We start from the raw sequence: 23,838 nt of genomic DNA on the forward strand, positions 1-23,838 counted from the left end.
CACGAGGTGCAGCCAAAAAAAAAAAAATTACTATAATGCCCTTAGGTATCTGATACCTATATATCTGATATATATACCTATATATATATATATATATATATATATATATGATGACATACATGTATGATATTATATGTATGGCTATGATCTGGTTACTTTTAAAGGGAGGGCATCACAGTAAATTTATATACCATTTCATAAAAAATTCTATGTCTCTGCCCACTTTCCTCAGCATATTCTGGATATCTACTAATGTCGGTAACTATGAACTTATCTTTTCTCATTTGATTCTGCATAGTATTCCATGAATGGCTAAGCCACAAATTATTTTTGTCAGATCCAACTGATGAATGCAAGGTGTGCTATCACCAATAATGCAATGGTGAACATGCTTTATGTACATCCGTAACACAAGTTTACAGGCCATGAGATAAGGCAGTTAAGATTTAGCTGTAAGGGATTTTCATTCAGTAATTTTATTGTCCCAGTTTTACTGCTTTGGTAAAATGGATAATGGCCACTGTAAATAATTTTTCAAAAAGGTAAAGAAAAATCATCCCAATCCTCTCTGCCAGAGTAAACCAGGTAGCATATTAATCAATATCTTTCCACCTGGGACTTCCCATCTGGCACAGTGATTGAGAATCTGCCTGCCAATGCATGGGACATGGTTCGATCCCTGGTCCGGGAAGATCCCACATGCCGCAGAGCAACTAAGCCCGTGTGCCACAGCGACTGAGCCTGTGCTCTAGAGCCTGAGAGCCACAACTACTGAACCCGTGTGCCGCAACTACTGAGCCCGCATGCCTAGAGCCCATGCTTTGCAACAGAAGCCACCGCGATGAGAAGCCCATGCACCGCAACGAAGAGTAGCCTCCGCTCACCACAACTAGAGAAAGCCCACACACAGCAACAAAGACCCAACACAGACAAAAAAATAAATACATATATCTTTCCACCTATTAGTGCTATGCACATAATCGCATCTTCAGGTACACATCCCCTTATTACTTGAATTATACCAGGAAGGCTCTAGTTTTCTCGTGGATGACAATTTTTTTCCTGTCATTATACATCTATATCATATTTTTTCATGGCTATATATTAGAATACATTTATGTAAATATTTTGCTGATACTTATTTCCTTTTTTAAAAATTCAGTATAAACATCTTTGTGTACAGTCTTCCTTACTGTTGCTATAATCTCCTAAGCAAAACCTCTAATGCTAGGATTTGCCAGGGCAGACTATCTTGATACATATTGACCAGCAAATGTTCACTCCTACTAATAGGTGTTGGACACAGAATGCTGTGTATATGACAATTAATCTAAACTGATAACTTTAATGAAATCTCAATCAAAATCCAACAGGTTTTTTGTCTACCCCAACCCATTTTTAGAGGGGGAACAATGGGGGTGGAATGTGACAAAATTAATATCCTTGGTTTCTGCCAAAGCTCCTGCCTAAAGAGGTCTGGATGAAGGACCATGCATAGAAAAGGCAATGTGACCTGAGCCTGAATGGAAATAATGCAAAGAAACCGATTATTAACAATTCAAGTTTACTAAGAAACTTTCTGTTACTAGTAACTACTTTTAACACTTTCAGAGTTGCAGTAAAACCCTACCTTAAGGAATTAATTAGGGTTCAAAATTTCCAATCATATAAGTTGCAGTATGTTATTAGATTAATAAAAAAGTCTTTCAGTCTATAAAATACAAACTAATGATGCTAAATATTACACTGCACACAATGGGTGATTCTGTACATATAACTGGAGCTGGATAGAGGGTGGCAGCCATTCATAAGCCTTGTCCAAATCTGTACTATTGTGGATGGCGATATTACATGATTCTGATTTTAGGAAATATTAATTGAAGTACAATCTCATTAAGGCGACTTGCAGGATTCCTCTTGAATATGTTAAGAATTTAGGATAGGAAGCCTACCAGAATTTTCAAATATTTGTCCTAATTAGAGGGATTTTTCTCCCCTTGGTTCAGTAATTGCCAGGCACCTATTAGGAGCCAAGCACAGTTCTACATGGTAGAGATAGAATGGTGAAAAACGGCTCTCCCTACGTGGAGGGTACACTGCAGTTGACATCAATTGTTTGTCCATCACTACACTTTTGTTCAAGCCCTGCCCATAACCTTCATGTATAAGCCTTCTCTCCTGGGTAGATGCCAATGATTCTTCTCTTGTGTCACATCTTGAGAATCGGGGCATTCAGAGCTCTGGTATAACCACTGACCATATTTATAGAATACATTTTCTCTCCTCTGTGAAACCTGCTGTTAGTAAAGAGTTCACCTCCCAACTGGATCTTTAAAAACACAGCATTTTATAGAACTTCTTTCCCATGAAGATTCCCTGACGTTTCCAAGTTCTGCAGGAACTTCCCACAACTACCAGCACAGACTTTCCAATAGAGATGAAGACGTGGATTATCTGGAGGCCATTCCTCACTTTCCAGTTCTACAGGTTCCCTCCAGTGTGGACCCTCTGATGGTAAACAAGATGTGACCTCTGGCTGAAGCCCTTGCAACATATATCACATATGTAAGGCCTCTCTCCAGTGTGGACCCTCTGATGGGTGTGGAAATGTGAGGCCTGGCTGAAGCCCTTGCCGCACTGCTGACACGTATAGGGTTTCTCTCCTGTGTGGACCCTCTGATGAGCACTGAGCCCGGCACTCCAGCTGAATTCTTTCCCACACTCCTCGCATTTGAATGGTTTCTCTCCAGTGTGAATTATCTGATGGACTTGGAGATTCGACCTCTGGCTGAAGGCCTTACCACACGTATCACATTTATATGGTTTCTCTCCCGTGTGGACTCTCTGATGAGCTTGAAGATGGGAGGCCTGACTGAATCGCTTTTGACACGCATCACATTTGAAGGGCTTTTCCCCCGTGTGGACGCTCTGATGAGCTTGAAGATTCGAGGCCTGACTGAAGCCCTTCCCGCACTCCTCACATTTATAGGGTTTCTCTCCCGTGTGGACCCTCTGATGGTTGTGAAGATTCAGGCTCCAATTGAAGCGCTTCCCACACACCTCACACTTGTAGGGTTTTTCTCCAGTGTGGACTCTCTGATGGGCTTGGAAATAGGAACTCTGGCTGAAGCCCTTCCCACACACACTGCATCGAAACGGCTTCTCTCCTGTGTGAACCCTCTGGTGGCTCTGGAAGCTTGAGGCCGAACTAAAACCCTTCCCACACTCTTCACATTTGTAGGGTTTCTCTCCCGTGTGGACGCGCTGGTGACTGTGAAGGTTGAAGCTCAGGCTGAAGCACTTGCCGCACTCCTCACATCTGTAGGGTTTCTCCTCAGTGTGGACGCGCTGGTGCGTGTGAAGATTTGAGCTACAGCTGAAGCGTTTCCCACAATCTGCACACTTGTATGGTTTCTCTCCAGTGTGGATTCTTTCGTGGGCCTGAAGGTGGGACCTCTGGGTGAAGCCCTTCCCGCACACCTCACACTTATACGGTTTCTCTCCCGTGTGGACTCTGCAGTGGATGTTGAGGTCTGTGCTACGACTGAAGCCCTTCCCGCAGCTCTCGCATCTGTAGGGCTTCTCTCCTGTGTGAATGGGCAGGTGGGCGTACAGGTGTGAGGTCTGATTAAAGCTCTTCCCGCACTCGTGGCATGAATAGGGCTTCTCCCCTGTGTGGACTCTCTGGTGAGTTTGCAGGTTTGAGCTCTGACTGAAGCCCTTCCCGCACTCGTGACACCAATAGCGTTTCTTCCCTGGGAGGACACTCTGTTGAATGGGACTAGCGGAGCTATAACTGCTGTCCTTCTCATGTGTCCTGTATGTAGGGGACTTCCTGCCCAAGTGTACCTGCTGATGAAGTTCAAGGCTGGTGTGGTCACTGAATCCTTTCTCACGTTCGTTACACTGGTAGGTTTTCGGTCCAGTTTGAATGATACTGCACAGGGCCAGAGGTGATGCCTTTAAGAGATCTTTACCACACTCTCTGTTGCCGTGAGCTTTCTCTCTTTTGTGCACTGTGTCATCATCGAGGTGGGGGGAGATACAACTGAAAATATCAGCACATGGAACAAACATACAGAACTTGTTTTTCACTGGAGTCAGCTTACAACTTCTCTGATAATTCTGAGTCCCGTTCAGACAGAGTTTATTCCAGGAATTCTGAGCTCTCCCAGTTGGAAATTCTTGATTTTCAATAACATTAGAATGATCCTCTAGAAAAGTCGTTAAACAGCTGTCTTCCACAGAAGCCTGAATGGACACTCCTGCAGGGGAATTATGTTGTTTGGAGGACTGAGAATTCTTTCCGTGAATATTTATCACGGAGTCCTGTCTTTTGGTTAATTTGCTCACAATGTGTCTCTTGATGTGCCAGCACGAAAGCTCTCCCAATGAAAGGAATCTTACTCCTGTTTCATGAAGAGTCTCCATCTCATTGTGATTCCTGGCTCCTGAAAGGAAAACAGTAAGGAATTAAGGACAGAGAGAGTGACAGCACCAAGATGTTGGACTAGGAAGCTCCAAGCCTTTGTTTCTGCCACGAAAACATTAAATAAACAACTAGAGAGTAGTGAAAATGACTTCATAGGAATTCTGAAAAACAAAGGTCTACAGCAACCAAGAGAATGTCCAATCAAGAAAAAGCCAAATTTGGAAAGGTAGGATATTTGGGATCAGTCCAGAGTGAGGTTGCCCATATCCCTGGCAGATCTCTTAAGGATACAGACACGGGAAAGACCAAGGGCCTGGACTGAAAAGCAGCAGCTAAAAGCCAGCAGAGGCATGGAAGTGTAATACCAAAACATATTTGATCTACCCTAAAGAACGCGGAAAAGGACAAAGAGATGAACAAAATAGATGAGACCTCCCCCAACAAAAGTAATTGCAAATATACCCGTTTCAATAAATATATTATGTGGAAGTGGACTCCCCTAAAATCAGAAGGCAGAGATTGGCAGAGAATATAAAAAGCAAGATTCAACTACATGCTGTCAACAAGGGATATATTTTAAATACAAGTAAAAGAACAAGGGTAGGAAAAGACGTATCATACAAATATATCATGCAAAGCCTAAGAAAGCTGGAATGGCTAAACGAATATCAGACAAAAAGACTTTACAAAATAGAGCACTATTAGATACAAAGACATTTTATGACAAAAGGATTAGCAGATGTAACAATTACAAATGTGTATGTATCTAATAAAGGCTCCAAAATACATGAAACAAAAAGAGGGAACTAAAATGAGAAATGGACAAATCTACAGACTTGAAGATTTTTTACACACTTATTAGACCATTAAAAAAAATCAGCAAAGCCATACAAGATCTGAACCACTATAACCAAAATGAAACTTATAGGTCACTGCACCTAACTGCAGTACATACATTTTTTTTTCAAGTACATATGCAACATCCATCAAGATAAACCATACCCAGGGCTATAAAACAAATTTTGAAAGATTGCAAAAGATTGGAAAATTAAAGACCACAGTAGAATTAAATTCAAAACCCCAGAATTAAATTCAACACCCAGAAAACTCCTATAAGAAATCACAAGGGAAATTAGAAAATATTTTGAAATAATAATGAAAGAAAATACTATCACAATTTCTGGCATGCAGTTAAACAACTATCAATTTCTGGCATGCAGTTAAACAGCACTCAGATTATTTATAACTTTCAATATTTATATTAGAAAGCAAGAAAGGCCTAAAGTCAATAACCTAAGGTTCCATTTTAAGAAGCCATAAAAAGAAGAGGAAATTAAGAAGGAAGGAAATAGTGAAAAGCAATTAAACAAGGGGGGAAAAATCAAGGAAAACAAAAACTGAATCAAGGAAAAAAATAGAAAAGACAAAACACACCATTGTAAAGCAATTATACTCCAATAAAGATGTTAAAAAAAAAAGACAAAAACTACCAACATCAGGCATAGAAGATGGGATATTACTAAAGATTTTAAGAGGCATTAGAATAAGGGGATATGTTCAACAACTTAGATAAAATATACCAATTCCCTGAAACATACAAATCTGTTACAAGAAAAGCAAAAAATGTAAGTAGTTCATGAACTGAAATCATAAATAAAAACATTCTCACAAAAGGACCAGACAACTTCACTGGTGAATTCCATTTAGCACATAGGAAAGGAATAATACCAGTCCTACACAAACCCTTGCAGAAGGCCGAAGAGGAGGGTATACTTTCTGAGGTATTGTGTATAATAAGGCCAGTATTACCTTGATATCAAAATAGACAAAGACATTAAGTACAAAGAAAATTACAGATCAAAATCCCTACTTAATGTAGGTGCAAAAATCCTAAACAAAGAGAAAATCTTGTTTTTTATAGTACACAATAAAAGGGTACTACGTAATAAATAAGTGGGGTTAATCCCAGGAATGCGAGGTGGTTTTAAACATGTGAAATCATCAGTGCTTCATGCTCCTTTAATAGCATAAAGGAGAAGGAGGACAAGATGGCAGAGTAGAAGGACTTGAGCTCACCTCCTCTCATGAAAACACCAAAAATCAATTACTTCTCAACAACCATTAACAAAAAAGACTGGGACCTATCAAAAAAGATATTCTACATCCAGAGACAAAGAAGAAGCCACAACGAGATGGTAGGAGGGGCAATTTTGTGATATAACCAAATCCATACCTGCCGGTTGGGTGATCCACAAACTGGAAACTAATTATATCACAGAGGTTCTCTCACAGGAGTGAGTTCTGATCCCCATGGCAGGCTCCTCAGCCTGGGGGTCTGGCATCAAGAGGAAGAGCCCCCAGAGCATTTGGCTTTGAAGACCAGTGGGGCTTGATTTCAGGAGCTCCACAGGACTGGGGGAAACAGAGACTCCACTCTTGGAGTGCGCACACAAGGCCGCATGTGCACTGGGACCCAGGGCAAAGCAGTGACTCCACAGGAGCCTGGGCAAGACCCACCTGTGGGTCTTGGAGGGTCTCCTGGGGAGGCAGGGGTCAGCTGTGATCCATTGCAGGGGCAAGGACACTGGTGGGGGAGCCCCCAGGGACTATTCCTCAGCGTGAGCTCTCCTGGAGGTCATCATTTTGGCACCAAGACCTGGCCCCACCCAACAGCCTTCAGGCTCCAGTGCTGGGATGCCTCAGGCTAAACAACCAACAGGGTGGGAACACAGCCCCACCCATCAACAGACAGGCTGCCTAAAGTCATCCTGAGCCCACAGTCACCTTTTGACATGTCCCTGCCCACCAGAAAGCCTGCACAAGCCCCTGTACCAACCCCACCCACCAGGGGGCAGAAACCAGATGCAAGAAGAACTACAATCTGCAGCCTGTGGAATGGAGACCACAAACACAGAAAGTTAGACAAAATGAGATGGAAGAGAAATATGTTGCAGGTGAAGGAACAAGATAAAACTCCAGAAGAACAACTAAGTGAAGTGGAGATAGGCAATCTGCCTGAAAAAGAATTCAGAATAATGATAGTAAAGATGATCCAAGATCTTGGAAAAAGAATGGAGGCACAGACCAAGAAGATACAAGAAATTTTAAAGAACAAACAGATGAACAATAACTGAAATGAAAAATATACTATCAGGAATCAACAGCAGAATAATAGAGGCAGAAGAACCAACAAGTGAGCTGGAAGACAGAATGGTGGAAATCACTGCTGTGGAACAGAATAAAGAAAAAAGAATGAAAAGAAATGAGGACAGTCTGAGACCTCTGGGACAACATTAAATGCACCAACATTCGCATTATAGGAGTCCCAGAAGTAGAAGAAAGAGAGAAAGGGCCTGAGAAAATATTTGAAGAGATAAGAGACTTCCCTGGTGGTGCAGTGGTTAAGAATCCACCTGCCAATGCAGGGGACACAGGTTTGAGCCCTGGTCCGGGAAGATCCCACATGCTGTGGAGCAACTAAGCCCATGCGCCACAACTACTGAGCCCACATGCCACAACTACTGAAGCCCACGTGCCTAGAGCCCATGCTCTGCAACAAGAGAAGCCACCGCGATGAGAAGCCCGCGCACTGCGACGAAGAGTAGCCCCCACTTGCCACAACTAGAGAAAGCCCAGGCTCAGCAATGAAGACCCAATGCAGCCAAAAATAAATTAATTAAATAAATTTTAAAAAAGAGAGAATAGCCAAAAACTTCCCTAAAATGGGAAAGGAAACACTCAAGTCCAGGAAGTGCAGAGAGTCCCATACTGGATAAACACAAGGAGGAACAAGCTGAGACACATATTAATCAAACTGACAAAAATTAAAGACAAAGACAAAATATTAAAAGCAACAAGGGAAAAGCAACAAATAACATACAAGGGAATTCCCATAAGGTTATCAGTTGATTTTTCAGCAGAAACTCTGCAGGCCAGAAGGGAGTGCCAGGATATATTTAAAGTGATGAAAGGAAAAAACTTACAACCAAGAATACTCTACCCAGCAAGGCTCTTGTTCAGATTCGATGGAGAAATCAAAAGCTTTACAGACAAGCAAAAGCTAAGAGAATTCAGCACCACCAAACCAGCTTTACAACAAATGTTAAAGGAACTTGTCTAGGTGAAAAAGAAAAGCCCACAACTAGAAACAAGAAAACTACAAATGGAAAAGCTCACTGGTAAAGGCAAACAGACAGTAAAGGTAGGATATCATCCACACACAAATATGATATCAAAACCAGCAATTGTGAAAAGTGGAGAGTACAAATGGAGAATATTGGAAAAGCATTTGAAATTAATAGACCAGCGACTTATAGCAGTCTGTGTATATATACAAGATTGTTTTATCAAAGTCTCATGGTAACCGCAAACCAAAAATCTACAATAGATACACAAAAAAAGAAAAAGAAATCCAAAAACAACACTAAAGATAGTCATCAAATCACAAGAAAAGAGAACAAAAGAGGAAGGGAAGCAAAAAGACCTACGAAAACAGTCCCAAAAGAATTAACAAAATGGCAGTAAGAACATACATATCAGTAATTACCTTAAACCTAAATGGATTGAATACTCCAACCAAAAGACACAGACTGGCTGAATGAATACAAAAACAAGACCTGGATATCAATATATGTTGTCTCCAAGAGACCCAATTCACATCTAGGGACACATAAAGACTGAAAGTGAGGGGATGGAAAAAGATACTCCATGCAAATGGAGATCAAAAGAAAGCTGGAGCAGCAATACTCACATCAGACAAAATAGACTTTAAAATAAAGACTGTTACAAGAGGTAAGGAAGGACACTACATAATGATTCAAGGGATCAATCCAAGAAGAAGATATAACGATTGTAAATATATATATGCACCCAACACAGAAGCACCTCAATATATAAGGCAAATGCTAATGGCCATAAAAGGAGAAATTGACAGTAACACAATAATAGTGAGGGACTTTAACACCCCACTTACATCAATGGACAGATCATTCAGCCAGAAAATCAATAAGGAAACACAGGCCTTAAATGACATATTAGACCAGATGGACTTAACTGATATTTATAGGGCATTCCATCCCAAAGCAACAGAATACATATTCTTCTCAAGTGCACATGAAACATTCTCTGGGATAGATCACATGCTGGGCCACAAAGCAAGTCTCAGTAAATTTAAGAAAATTGAAATCGTATCAAGTATCTTTTCTGACAACAATGCTATGAGATTAGAAATCAACTACAAGAAAAAAAACTATAAAAAACACAAACACATAGAGGCTAAACAGTACGTTACTAAACAACCAATGGATCACTGAACAAATCAAAGAAGAAATTTTAAAAAAAACCCTAGAGACAAATGAAAGTGAAAGCACAATGATCCAAAACCTATGGGACACAGCAAAAGCAGTTCTACGAGGAAGCTTATAGCAATACAATCTTACCTCAGGAAACAAGAAAAAATCGCAAACAACCCAACTTTGCACCTAAAGCAACTAGAGAAAGAACAAACAAAACCCAAAGTTTGTAAAAGGAAAGAAATCATGAAGATCAGAGCAGAAATAAATGAAATAGAGACGAAGAAAACAAAAGATCAATGAAACTAAAATCTGGTTCTTTGAAAAGATAAACAAAATTGATAAGCCTTTAGCCCGACTCATCAAGAAAAAAAGGAAGAGGGCTCAAATCAATAAAAATATTTACACAGAAAAAAAACAGCATAAAGGAGAAACTCTTACGGTTGTCTGAAAAAATGAGAATAAGCATTTGACAAATTACCATACCCATTCATGATAAAAATGTGCATTAAATTAGGAAGAGAAAGGAACTCAGTCCATTAAGGACATTAAAAAATCACCTCCAGTTAACACCATGCTCAGTGAGGAAAGACTGAATGCTGTCTACCTGCATTCAGGCAGAAGGAAACAAGAGGCATACAGATTGGGAAGGAAAGTAAAATAATCTACTTGCAGAAGTTATGAATCTATATATAGAAAAATCTTTAGGAATGTACAAAAACGCTTCTAGAACAAGTGAATATACGAAGATTGCATGCTACAAGATTGATGTACAAAAATCAACTGTATTCCAACATAGAAGCAAATAACTGAAAAACAGAATTAATTCCATTTATATAGCATCAAAAAAGTAAAACACTTCTGAAAAATTAGAGATACAATTCCTATAGGCTACATGCTATAAAAGGTGACATTGTGATTTATAATAAATGTTTCGTCTTCTTCCATGGTTCCTGGCTCACAGCTCCCAAAACCCTTGGAATTTCCTGAGATAAGAGCAATCAGAGCATCTTTTGTTCTAATATTTAGTCTTTTATCCTCTGTTCCTGAAATGGCTTCAGAGCCCTAAGGGTGAAATGGGTGTCTTCTTATTCATGATGAGCCCCGGGATGCTGAACCTATGAATAAGGCCAACCAGATCTTCAAACTTACTCAGTTGAATTTTGTTTTTTTTATCAGATTGGTGGCAGTGACAAGATCCCAAGTGGAACTTCTGAGCGCATTCAGAAGAAATACAGGCACGGCGCCCTGGAGAACCATTCTGAGTTCAGTCTTTCTGAGGGCTGCTGGTACGTGTTATAAGTGTTTCAGAAATTGTGTGATATCTCCTGGCATAAAATGTTGTCTGTCACCAAAATTGAGGCTCACACCAAAAGGACTGAACCCTAGCATCAGGGAACTGCCCTCGCTCTCAGGCAAAGGCAGTGGCACTAGAATCTACAGATTGTGGGGCATGTGGATGAAGTCCATTCTGCTTCTGCAAAGAAAGACCCCTCAATGCCAAACTTTTGCCACACCGATGTCCTTGTCACCTGTCAACAGTCTGCTCCTGTATCAGATAAACTGAGACGGGTAAACAATGGCTGTAAATGCAACGAACAGTCGGGGCTCTGGGAAAACCAAGATATATGGCCACTTGGTTTTTCCCAGCTCCCTGGCAAACCCCATTTTTTGGTGTTTGCATTCCTTCACCCACCACAGTGCATTTAAGAAAAACTTTTTTTTTTTAAAGTCAAAACTCTCTGTACAGCATGGGAACTATAGTTAATAATACTGTATTGCATATTTGAAAACTGCTAAAAGTAGATTTTAAAAGTTCTCATTACGAGAAAAGAAATTATAACTGTGGCAATGGATGTTAACTAGACTCATCGTGGTGATCGTTTTGTGACATACACAAATGTTGATTCATTATGTTGGACATCTGAAATTAATGTTATATGTTAATTATATCTCAATTTTAAAAATTAAAAGTTTTTCTTTTTCTTTTTTTTTTTCTATCTTTGTCCCTGGAGGTGTCCTCTTTCTGGACCCTTTGAACACTTTGCAGCTGGACTTCATTCAAGTGCCACTCACTATGGGTCATCAGTCTGGATGTTTTCCAGATGGTAAAGCCTTTCCCTGCTGCAAGACCAATGCCCTCATGGTGGCAAAGAAACTATTAAAGAAGGTGTTTCCTGCTTGGGGTACACCTTCCACAATCTCCAGTGATCGAGGTACCCGCTTCACCGGGTATATCACACGGAAACCTTATAAACTTCTTGGAATGATCACTGCCCTATTGGCTTCAATCATCAGGCAAGGTCGAGAGAACTAATGGAAAAAAACAGATTCAAGCAAAATGAGTGTTATGTGGGACAACATGAACTGGGGAGGATGCTCTGATATTTTTGTTTTCCAGTTTTAAGGAGATCTTTTCTCTTAAGTTATATATGACTTACAGAAATCTGGTAAAATATACCTTTGCGAGCAAAGATGAAACATCTACTTTTTCTCCCTACCTGATCCTTTCAGAATTCAGAAAGTCTCAGTGAGTACCCTTATTTTCCTGACAGTATATTTGTTCACATAAGTTCAGTAAGAATCTGCTCTCCTTGTGACAGGACACAATTAGAAACACTGGCTGTATTACCAAGGCTTTGACTGAAATGTCATATTTGAGATATGCATAGACTCATATATGACCACACAGCTTCAAGGAACTGCTTGGAAAAATCGAACTGGTACCTTGCTTACGCGGTTCCAGGAAACCAATCTTAAAAAAGAGTTTAAATAATCAGGCCAAATTTAATACAAACCTTTGTTTAAAAAAAAAAAGGGAGGTGGAGTAATTGTAGAGAAAAAAAATTATGTTTCCACCTTTGTAGATATTAGATTCTAGTCCTGCTAATTGTCTTGGAGGTTCTGTTATCTGTAAACTGGACTGGATCCTGAATTTTTTCTAGTTTCCTTAAATATCTGGCTCTGACTCACCAAACTAACACTTCCAATTTTCTCCTACCCTTCTGATTTGGAATCAGGAAGAAGGCAGGCAGCCCTCGAGCTCCATCAGAAGGGACCTCACCAAGTGCTCCTGCCCAGACACTGCAGGGAAACTAGAAGGTACTGAACCCTGGATGTACATCCCACAGCTAAAAAGACACCCCACCTGACACCTGGTCCTATACAGACACTGGGGACCTCCAAATCAAGGTGACAGGGGCGAGAAGTAGCTGACACCAAGGTAGACTGCTTCTGCCCAAGAAGCCAGATCCAGACTTTAACTAAACGTGAAACCCTTTCTTTCCTTTACTCTGGCATTGGCCTGGAGAGATTATGCCCTCATCTGCATCCCCCAGGCCACTGCTAAGGGGGTTAACCTCTGGAATTTAGAATAGATTTTCTCCCAGCCTGAAATATAAGTTAACTGACCCCTGGCTTGAATAGGCACAGGCAACAATTCTTACAAATGAATCCATTAACAGTGCCACCTTCATGGAAGTAGTTTGTGCCCTGACAAGACTTATCTTTGTCTGTGGTGGTTATGTTTCTCCTTGGGCCTATGGATGCCTAGATGGCTGGTGCACAGCTGGGCAATGCCTCTTGGTTATCTAACCGTGCCCCTACCTGTTCTAGAAAGGACCTACCAGGAGGCTTTTCCTGATTCACTGTTCGCTTCCTTTGGTAGGGCCCTACTTCCCCGATTAGGAGTAGATATAAATGAGACTGTCATCAGAAACCGCTCCTTAACTCTTGAAGAGATTGCAGATTCCATTGCTAAGACATTAGCTGCCCAGCAGAAATATGTGGACCCTCTGGCCAAGGCCATTCCTGATAACAGGACAGCCCCTGATTATCTTTTAGCTGAAGGAGGAGGTGCCTGTGCTGTGGCCAACACAACCTGTTGTACCTGGGTTAACACTTCTGGGGAAGCTGAAACTCAGGTACAGAAGTTCATTGAGGAGGCCACTTGGCTTAAGAAGATGACTCTTTTGATACTATACATAGAAAACCCTAAAGATGCTATCAGAGAACTACTAGAGCGCATCAATGAATTCGATAAAGTTGCAGGATACAAAATTAATACACAGAAATCTCTTGCATTCCTATACACTAACAATGAAAGATCAGAAAGAGAAATTAAGGAAATAATCCAATTTACCATCACATCAAAAAGAATAAAACACCAAAGAATAAACCTACCTAAGGAGGCAAAAGACCTGTACTCTGAAAACTATATTTAAGGCACTAATGAAAGAAGTCAAAGATGACACAAACAGGTGGAAAGATATACCATGTTCTTGGACTGGAAGAATCAATATTGTCAAAATGACTGTACTACCCAAGGCAATCCACAGATTCAATGCAATCCCTATCAAATTACCAATGGCATTTTTCACAGAACTAGAACAAAAAATTTTTTAATTTGTATGGAAACACAAAAGACCCTGAATAGCCAAAGCAATCCTGACAAAGAAAAATGGAGGACTTCCCTGGTGTACAGTGGTTAAGAATCTGCCTGCCAATGCAGGGGACACGGGTTCGAGCCCTGGTCCAGGAAGATCCCACATGCCGCAGAGCAGCTAAGCCTGTGCACCACAACTACTGAGCCTGCGCTCTAGAGCCCGTGAGCCACAACTACTGAGCCCGTGTGCCACAACTACTGAAGCCCGTGCGCCTAGAGCCCGTGCTCCACAACAAGAGAAGCCACTGCAATGAGAAGCCCGCGCACCGCAACGAAGAGTAGCCCCCGCTCGTCACAACTAGAGAAAGCCTGAGCACAGCAACGAAGACCCAATGCAGCCTAAAATAAATAAATAAAATAAATTAAAATCCAACAAACCTATGGTTACCAAAGGGGAAATGGGGGTAAGAGGGATAAAGTAGGAGCTTGGGATTAACGTACACATACTACTATATATAAAATAGATAACCAACAAGGACCTACTGTATAGCACAGGGAACTCTACTCAGTATTCTGTAATAACCTATATGGGTAAAGAATCTGAAAAAGAATGAATATATGTATATGTATAACTGAATCCCTTTGCTGTACACCTGAAGCTAACAACATTGTAAACCAACAATACTCCAATAAAATTTTTAAAAAAGGGGGGGGGAGCTTCAAGATGGTGGAGGAGTAAGACGTGGAGATCACCTTCCTCCCCACAAATACATCAGAAATACATCTACATGTGGAACAACTCCTACAGAAGACCTACTGAACGCTGCCAGGAGACCTCAGACTTCCCAAAAGGGTCTTGGTGCTCCGGCCAGGTGTCAGGCCTGTGCCTCTGAGGTGGGAGAGCTGAGTTCAGGACATTGGTCCACCAGAGACCTCCCAGCTCCACGTAATATCAAATGGCGAAAGCTCTCCCAGAGATCTCCATCTCAACACTAAGATCCAGCTCCACTCAACAACCAGCAAGCTACAGTGCTGGACACGCTATGCCAAACAACTAGCAAGACAGGAACACAACCCCACCCATTAGCAGAGAGGCTGCCTAAAATCATAATAAGTTCACAGACACCCCAAAACACACCACTGGATGCGGTCCTGCCCACCAGAAAGACAAGATCCAGCCTCATCCACCAGAACACAGGAACTAGTCCTCTCCACCAGGAAGCCTACACAACCCACTGAACCAACCTTACCCACTGGGGGCAGACACCAAAAACAACCGGAACTACGAATCTGCAGCCTATGAAAAGGAGACCCCAAACACAGTAAGTTAAGCAAAATGAGAAGACAGAGGAACACACAGCAGATGAAGGAGCAAGGTAAAAACCCACTAGACCAAACAAATGGAGAGGAAATAGGCAGTCTACCTGAAAAAGAATTCAGAGTAATGACAGTAAAGATGATCCAAAATCTTGGAAATAGAATGGAGAAAATACAAGAAACGTTTAACAAGGACCTAGAAGAACTAAAGAGCAAACAATGATGAACAACACAATAAATGAAATTAAAAATTCTCTAGAAGGAATCAATAGCAGAATAACTGAGGCAGAAGAACGGATAAGTGACCTGGAAGATAAAATAGTGGAAATAGCTACTGCAGAGCAGAATAAAGAAAAAAGAATGAAAAGAATTGAGGACAGTCTTAGAGACCTCTGGGGCAACATTAAACGCACCAACATTCGAATTATAGAGGTCCCAGAAGAAGAAGAGAAAAAGAAAGGGACTGAGAAAATATTTGAAGAGATTATAGTTGAAAACTTCCCTAATATGGGAAAGGAAATAGTCAATCAAGTCCAGGAAGTGCAGAGTCCCATACAGGATAAATCCAAGGAGAAATGCACCAAGACACATATTAATCAAACTATCAAAAATTAAATACAAAGAAACAATATTAAAAGCAGCAAGGGAAAAACAACAAATAACTTACAAGGGAATCCCCATAAGGTTAAAAGCTGATCTTTCAGCAGAAACTCTGCAAGCCAGAAGGGAGTGGCAAGACGTATTTAAAGCGATGAAAGGGAAAAACCTACAACCAAGATTACGTTACCCGGCAAGGATCTCATTCAGATTCGAAGGAGAAATTAAAACCTTTACAGACAAGCAAAAGCTAAGAGAATTCAGCACCACCAAACCAACTTTACAACAAATGCTAAAGGAACTTCTCTAGGCAGGAAACACAAGAGAAGGAAAAGACCTACAATAATAAACCCAAAACAATTAATAAAATGGTAATAGGAACATACATATCAATAATTACCTTAAATGTAAATGGATTAAATGCTCCCACCAAAAGACATAGACTGGCTGAATGGATACAAAAACAAGAACCATATATATGCTGTCTACAAGAAACCCACTTCAGACCTAGGGACACATACAGACTGAAAGTGAGGAGATGGAAAAAGATATTCCATGCAAATGGAAATCAAAAGAAAGGCGGAGTACCAATTCTCATATCAGACAAAACAGACTTTAAAGACTGTTACAAGAGACAAAGAAGGACACTATGAAATGATCAAGGGATCAATCCAAGAAGATATAACAATTGTAAATATTTATGCACCCAACATAGGAGCACCTCAATACATAAGGCAAATGCTAACAGCCACAAAAGGGGAAATCGACAGTATCACAATCATAGTAGGGGACTTTAACACCCAACTTTCACCAATGGACAGATCATCCAAAATGAAAATAAATAAGGAAACACAAGCTTTAAATGATACATTAAACAAGATAGACTTAATTGATATTTATAGGACATTCGATCCAAAAACAACAGAATACACTTTCTTCTCAAGTGCTCATGGAACATTCTCCAGGATAGAGCATATCTTGGGTCACAAATCAAGTCTTGGTAAATTTAAGAAAATTGAAATCATATCAAGTATCTTTTCCAACCACAATGCTATGAGACTAGATATCAATTACAGGAAAAAAATCTGTAAAAAATACAAACACATGAAGCTAAACAATACACTACTTAATAGCTGAGAGATCACTGAAGAAATCAAAGAGGAAATAAAAAAATACCTAGAAACAAATGACAATGAAAACATGACGACCCAAAACCGATGGGATGCAGCACAAGCAGTTCTAAGAGGGAAGTTTATAGCAATACAGTCCTATCTCAAGAAACAAGAAACAGCTCAAACAACCTAAACTTACCCCTGAAGCAATTAGAGAAAGAAGAACAAAAAAACGCCAAAGTTAGCAGAAGGAAAGAAATCATAAAGATCAGATCAGAAATAAGATGAAGGAAACAATAGCAAAGATCAATAAATCTAAAAGCTGGTTCTTTGAGAAGATAAACAAAATTGATAAACCATTAGCCAGACTCATCAAGAAAAAAAGGGAGACGACTCAAATCAGCAGAATTAGAAATGAAAAGGGAGAAGTAACAACTGACACTGCAGAAATACAAAGGATCATGAAAGACTACTACAAGCAACTATATGTCAATAAAATGGACAACCTGGAAAAAAATGAATAAATTCTTAGAAAAGCACAACCTTCTGAGACTGAACCCGGAAGAAACAGAAAATATAAACATACCAATCACAAGCATTGAAATTGATGAGACTGTGATTAAAAATCTTCCAACAAACAAAAGCCCAGGACCAGATGTCTTCACAGGCGAATTCTATCAAACATTTAGAGAAGAGCTAACACCTATCCTTCTCAAACTCTTCCAAAATATAGCAGAGAGAGGAACACTCCCAAACTCATTCTACGAGGCCACCATCACCCTGATACCAAAACCAGATGAAGATGTCTCAAAGAAAGAAAAGTACAGGCCAATATCACTGATGAACATAGATGCAAAAATCCTCAACAAAATACTAGCAAACAGAATCCAAAAGCACATTAATAGGATCATACACCATGATCAAGTGGGGTTTATCCCAGGAATGCAAGGATTCTTCAATATACACAAATCAATCAATGTGATACACCATATTAACAAATTGAAGAAAGACCATATGATCATCTCAATAGATGCAGAAAAAGCTTTTGACAAAATTTAACACCCATTTATGATTAAAAAAACCCTCCAGAAAGTAGGCATAGAGGGAACTTACCTCAACATAATAGAGGCCATATATGACAAACCCACAGCCAACATCGTTCTCAATGGTGAAAAACTGAAACCATTTCCTCCAAGATCAAGAACAAGACAAGGCTGTCCCCTCTCACCACTATTATTCAACATAGTTTTGGAAGTTTTAGCCACAGCAATCAGAAAAGAAAAAGAAATAAAAGGAATCCAAATCAGAAAAGAAGTAAAGCTGTCACTGTTTGCAGATGACATGATACTATGCATAGAGAATCCTAAAGATGCTACCAGAAAACTACTAGAGCTAATCAATGAATTTGGTAAAGTAGCAGGATACAAAATTAATGCACAGAAATCTCTTGCATTCCTATACACTAACAAGGAAAGATCAGAAAGAGTAATTAAGGAAACACTCCCATTTACCATTGCAACAAAAAGAATAAAATACCTAGGAATAAATCTACCTAAGGAGACAAAAGACCTGTATGCAGAAAACTATAAGACACTGGTGAAAGAAATTAAAGATGATACACACAGATGGAGAGATATACCATGTTCTTGGATTGGAAGAATCAACATTATGAAAATGACTATACTACCCAAAGCAATCTACAGATCAATACAATCCCTATCAAACTACTGATGGCATTTTTCACAGAACTAGAACAAAAAGTTTCACAATTTGTATGGAAACACAAAAGACCCCGAATAGCCAAAGCAATCTTGAGAAAGAAAAACGGAGCTGTAGGAATCAGGCTCCCAGACCTCAGACTATACTACACAGCTACAGTAATCAAGACAGTATGGTACTGGCACAAAAACAGAAAAACAGATCAATGGAACAGGATAGAAAGCCCAGAGATAAGCCCACGCTCATATGGTCACCTTATTTTTGATAAAGGAGGGAAGAATATAAAATGGAGAAAAGACAGCCTCTTCAATAAGTGGTGCTGGGAAAACTGGACAGCTACACGTAAAAGAATGAAATTAGGGGCTTCCCTGGTAGCACAGTAGTTAAGAATCTGCCTGCCAATGCAGGGGACATGGGTTTGAGCCCTGGTCTTGGAAGATACCACATGCCGCGGAGCAACTAAGCCTGTGCGCCATAACTACTGAGCCTGTGCTCTAGAAGCCACGAGCCACAACTACTGAAGCCTGTGCACCTACAGCCTGTGCTCCGCAAAAAGAGAAGCCACTGCAATGAGAAGCCTGTGCACCGCAACGAACGGTAGCCCCCTGCTCACCGTAACTAGAGAAAGCCCGCGCACAGTAATAAAGACCCAACGCAGCCAAAAATAAAATAAATAAAAAATTTAAAAAAAAGAATTAAATTAGAACACTCCCTAACACCATACACAAAAATAAACTCAAAATGGATCAAAAACCTAAATGTAAGGCCAGACACTATAAAACTCTTAGAGGAAAACATAGGCAGAACACTCTATGACATAAATCACAGCAAGATCCTTTTTGACCCACCTCTTAGAGAAATGGAAATAAAAAAAATAAACAAGTGGGACCTAATGAAACTTAAAAGCTTTTGCACAGCAAAGGAAACCATAAACAAGACGAAAAGACAGCCCTCAGAATGGGAGAAAATATTTGCAAATGAAGCAACTGACAAAGGATTAATCTCCAAAATTTACAAACAGCTCATGCAGCTCAAGATCAAAAAAGCAAACAACCTAATCCAAAAATGGGCCGAAGACCTGAATAGACAGTTCTCCAAGGAAGATATACAGATTGCCAACAAATACATGAAAGGATGCTCAACATCACTAATCATTAGAGAAATGTAAATCAAAACTACAATGTGGTATCATCTCACACCAGTCAGAATGGCCATCATCAAAAAGTCTACAAACAATAAATGCTGGAGATGGTGTGGAGAAAAGGGAACCCTCTTGCACTGTTGGTGGGAATGTAAACTGATACACCCACTATGGAGAACAGTATGGAGGTTCCTTAAAAAACTAAAAACAGAACTACCATATGACCCAGCAATCCCACTACTGGGCATATACCCTGAGAAATCCATAATTCAAAAAGAGTCATGTACCACAATGTTCATTGCAGCTCTATTTACAATAGCCAGGACATGGAAGCAACCTAAGTGTCCATCGACAGATGAATGGATAAAGAAGATGTGGCACATATATACAATGGAATATTACTCAGCCATAAAAAGAAACGAAATTGAGTTATTTGTAGTGAGGTGGATGGACCCAGAGACTGTCATACAGAGTGAAGTAAGTCAGAAAGAGAAAAATAAATACCGTATGCTGACACATATATATGGAATCTAAAAAAAAAAAAAAAAAAAAATGGTTCTGAAGAACCTAGGGGCAGGACAGGAATAAAGACGCAGACGGAGAGAATGGACTTGAGGACACGGGGAGGGGGAAGGGTAAGCTGGGACGAAGTGAGAGAGTGGCATGGACTTATATATACTACCAAATGTAAAACAGATAGCTAGTGGGAAGAAGCTGCATAGCACAGGGAGATCAGCTCGGTGCTTTGTGACCACCTAGAGGGGTGGGATGGGGGGGTGGGAGGGAGACGCAAGAGAGAGGAGATATGGGGATATATGTATATGTATAGCTGATTCACTTTGTTATAAAGCAGAAACTAACACACCATTGTAAAGCAATTATACTCCAATAAAGATGTTAAAAAAAATAATAATTTTAAAAATTTTTTTAAAAAGAAAAAAAAAGAAGACCCTTTCAATGGCATTTCTTTGACTTACTTGATTTTGACTGGTTTGAGTCTTGGGGACCATGGTTCCAAGCATATCCAAACAGAGGGAATTATCCTGCATATAGTTATAAAAAAAAAAAAATCACTCTGGCTCGTGGGATTCTCTCAAAAGCTTTAAATGCGTGTTCACAGCTGCTGACTGCCAAGCAAATGATTTCCCTAAGATGAGAACATCAGAAAAGGAAGAAGAGGGGTTTCCCTGGTGATGCAGTGGTTAAGAATCCGCCTGCCAATGCAGGGGACACGGGTTCAAGCCCTGGTCCGGGAAGATCCCACATGCCGCGGAGCAACTAAGTCCGTGCACCACAACTACTGAGCCTGCGCTCTAGAGCCCGTGAGCCACAACTACTGAGCCCGCATGCTAAAACTACTGAAGCCCACACGCCTAGAGCCTGTGCTCCACAACGAGAAGCCACCACAATAAGAAGGCCGTGCACCGCAACGAAGATCCAATGCAGCCAAAAATAAAATAAATACATTTTTTAAAAAATTTAAAAGGAAAAGGAAGAAGAGTGACTGACTTAAGGATTATGTACCTGGAACCCATGACCTGTGAATGTCACAGGGATTAAATAAAACCACGACCTATGGACCCCACGTCAGGGATCAACAAAGTTGCAAGAATCACAGGACAGTAGCAGAGAATGGCATTAATGCCTTACATTTTGATGACATCTCTCAGATACGTTGAGACTTTGATTAAAAGGGGGAAAGGTTAAGAAATAACAAGCCCCAAATGGGGTCATCTGCCCCCATGACAGCAAACCAAGACATAACTGCAGTTTCAACCCCTCTCAGGAAGGTGACCTTTAAACAGACACTCTGAAATCTCCACATCAGCACCAGTGAGGCAACCTGCATAAGACGCATGCCTCCCTAAAAAGATGAGCTGGCCTAACACATTTCTTTTCTTTTGCTAACAACTTCCTTCTCCCACCCCCTTTCTGCCTATAAAAAACCTTCCATTTTGTACAGCTCCTTGGGGTGCCCTTCTAATTGCTAGGTAGAATGCTGCTCTATTCAAGAACTGCTGCAAACTATTATACATAGGATGGATAAACAACAAGGTCCTACTGTATAGCACAGGGAACTATATTCAGTATCCTGTGATAGACCATAATGAAAAAGAATGTATACATGTAACCGAATCACTTTGCTGTACAGCAGAAATGAACACAACATTGTAAATCAACTCTACTTCGATAAATTTAAAAAATTAAAAAAGAATTGCTTGATAGGGCCAATTAGATTTTAAAAAGTACTATACCAACGTGAAATTTGTAGTTTTGACAAATTTACCATGGTCAGGTAAGGTGTTAACAATGGGCAAACTGGGTGAGGCATTTGCGGGAACTTTCTACACTATCTACGTACCATTTCTGTAACTCTCAAATTATAAATTTTCAAAAAGGGTGAATTCTACTTTATGTAAGTTGTTTCTCAATAAGGTTGACTAAGAAGCATTTTGACTAAAAAGCATTTTGATTAGTGCACAAATATTATACCATTCTCCACTGAAAGGAACCAGGAGTCCTTGGGCAGATGGCTGATTCCAAGGCTGGGTAAGAAAAATACAAGATGACAGGGAGGACTTTGTAGAGCCAGAAGGAAAGGAAACACTCCAAAAACAAAAGGATGGGGCGAGGCACAGGGGTATAGGAGCCAACCTGAAAGAGCTCCCAATGGTCAAAGCAGGAACAATTTGACAGCAAAATAAACAATGCCATGTTGGATATAACCCAAAGTAAAAATAAATATACCCGCATCCATACTGATCATAGGATAGGCATGAGGTGAGTTCTTGCTGTGGACAGACATTGATGTATCTGTGGGTGATGTGACATACTCCAGCAAAAACAGGAGTGGGAGGATACATAAAACGGGAATAGCAGAAATTGACGACCGTGGAGATGGTATGAATATACAGACTATGCTATACTATTTTCATTACTTTTCCATTTTAATATTTCTAAAATAAAACGTTTAAAGCCATGGAAAGGAGAAAAACCAGATCATCCGGATGGTGTGTGTATGTGGGGAAGGCGGAGAAGCAGAGAATTAACTTTTTAAATCGTCAATTTTCAATAAAAGACATGATGATGAATGTTAAAACTGAACTCAACTGTGGGGTTACACATGGGATCCCATTAGATCATTTTTTTTTTTATCACGTATGCCCCCAGGTTGGTGGTTTATTACATGATTATCTTAATGAAGCACATACACAGTTTTAGGATTAACTAACTTTCTACGTTTTCTACATTTTTGAAATTCTTCCACTTCTGTAGTAGATGCCGCACTTGCAGGAAAATGGCAAATTGGCAGTTTGGGGGTCCACAAAAACGTTAACAGGTTTAAACCAGCGCCTCTACTAAGAGCAAACAGGCTTTAAGGCCTGACTCACCCACTTACAAGCTATATGACATTTTCAAAGGCCTAAGTTTCATCCCATAAAAAACAGATAATCACCCAGGTGGTCAGGACTATTCCAAGGATTAAATGTATAAGGTGCTTCGTCTTTTTTTTTTTTTTTGGCTGTGCTGGGCAGCTCGCAGGATCTTAGGTCCCCAACCAGGGATTGAACCCGGGCCCTCAGCAGTGAAAGTGCAGAGTCCTAACCCTGGACCACCAGGGAATTCCCAAGGTGTTTTCTTCTAATACTTATGATAAATGAGTTAAGAGTAATATCAAATTACACAAATTATACTTAAACTTACTCAGAATTGCAAAAGGTTCATTTCAGTAATTTCTTCTCTTTTCCTACACAGATTCTCCTTGTCTACACAGCTGCATCTGTGACGTCTATAAATATCACATTTGAAATGTCTACCAGAAAACTTCACCTAGGTCATGTGAT

The 23,838-nt window shown here is 40.2% G+C and overlaps 1 protein-coding gene across 4 annotated transcripts in view; it reads right to left on the reverse strand.

Annotated features, from left to right (window-relative positions):
- Positions 1-1,653: 1,653 nt before the first annotated feature.
- Positions 1,654-23,838, reverse strand: part of ZNF235 (zinc finger protein 235) — a 32,067-nt gene continuing 9,882 nt past the window's right edge. For all 4 annotated transcript variants that reach the window (XM_061173708.1, XM_061173706.1, XM_061173707.1 and 1 more), the window contains exon 5: positions 1,654-4,451. In XM_061173708.1, the coding sequence (XP_061029691.1) occupies positions 2,482-4,451 (1,970 nt within the window). In that variant the 3' untranslated portion in view covers positions 1,654-2,481. The remainder of the gene's footprint in view (positions 4,452-23,838) is intronic.

Source organism: Eubalaena glacialis, chromosome 18 (assembly GCF_028564815.1).
Source record: "Eubalaena glacialis isolate mEubGla1 chromosome 18, mEubGla1.1.hap2.+ XY, whole genome shotgun sequence".
NCBI lineage: Eukaryota > Metazoa > Chordata > Mammalia > Artiodactyla > Balaenidae > Eubalaena > Eubalaena glacialis.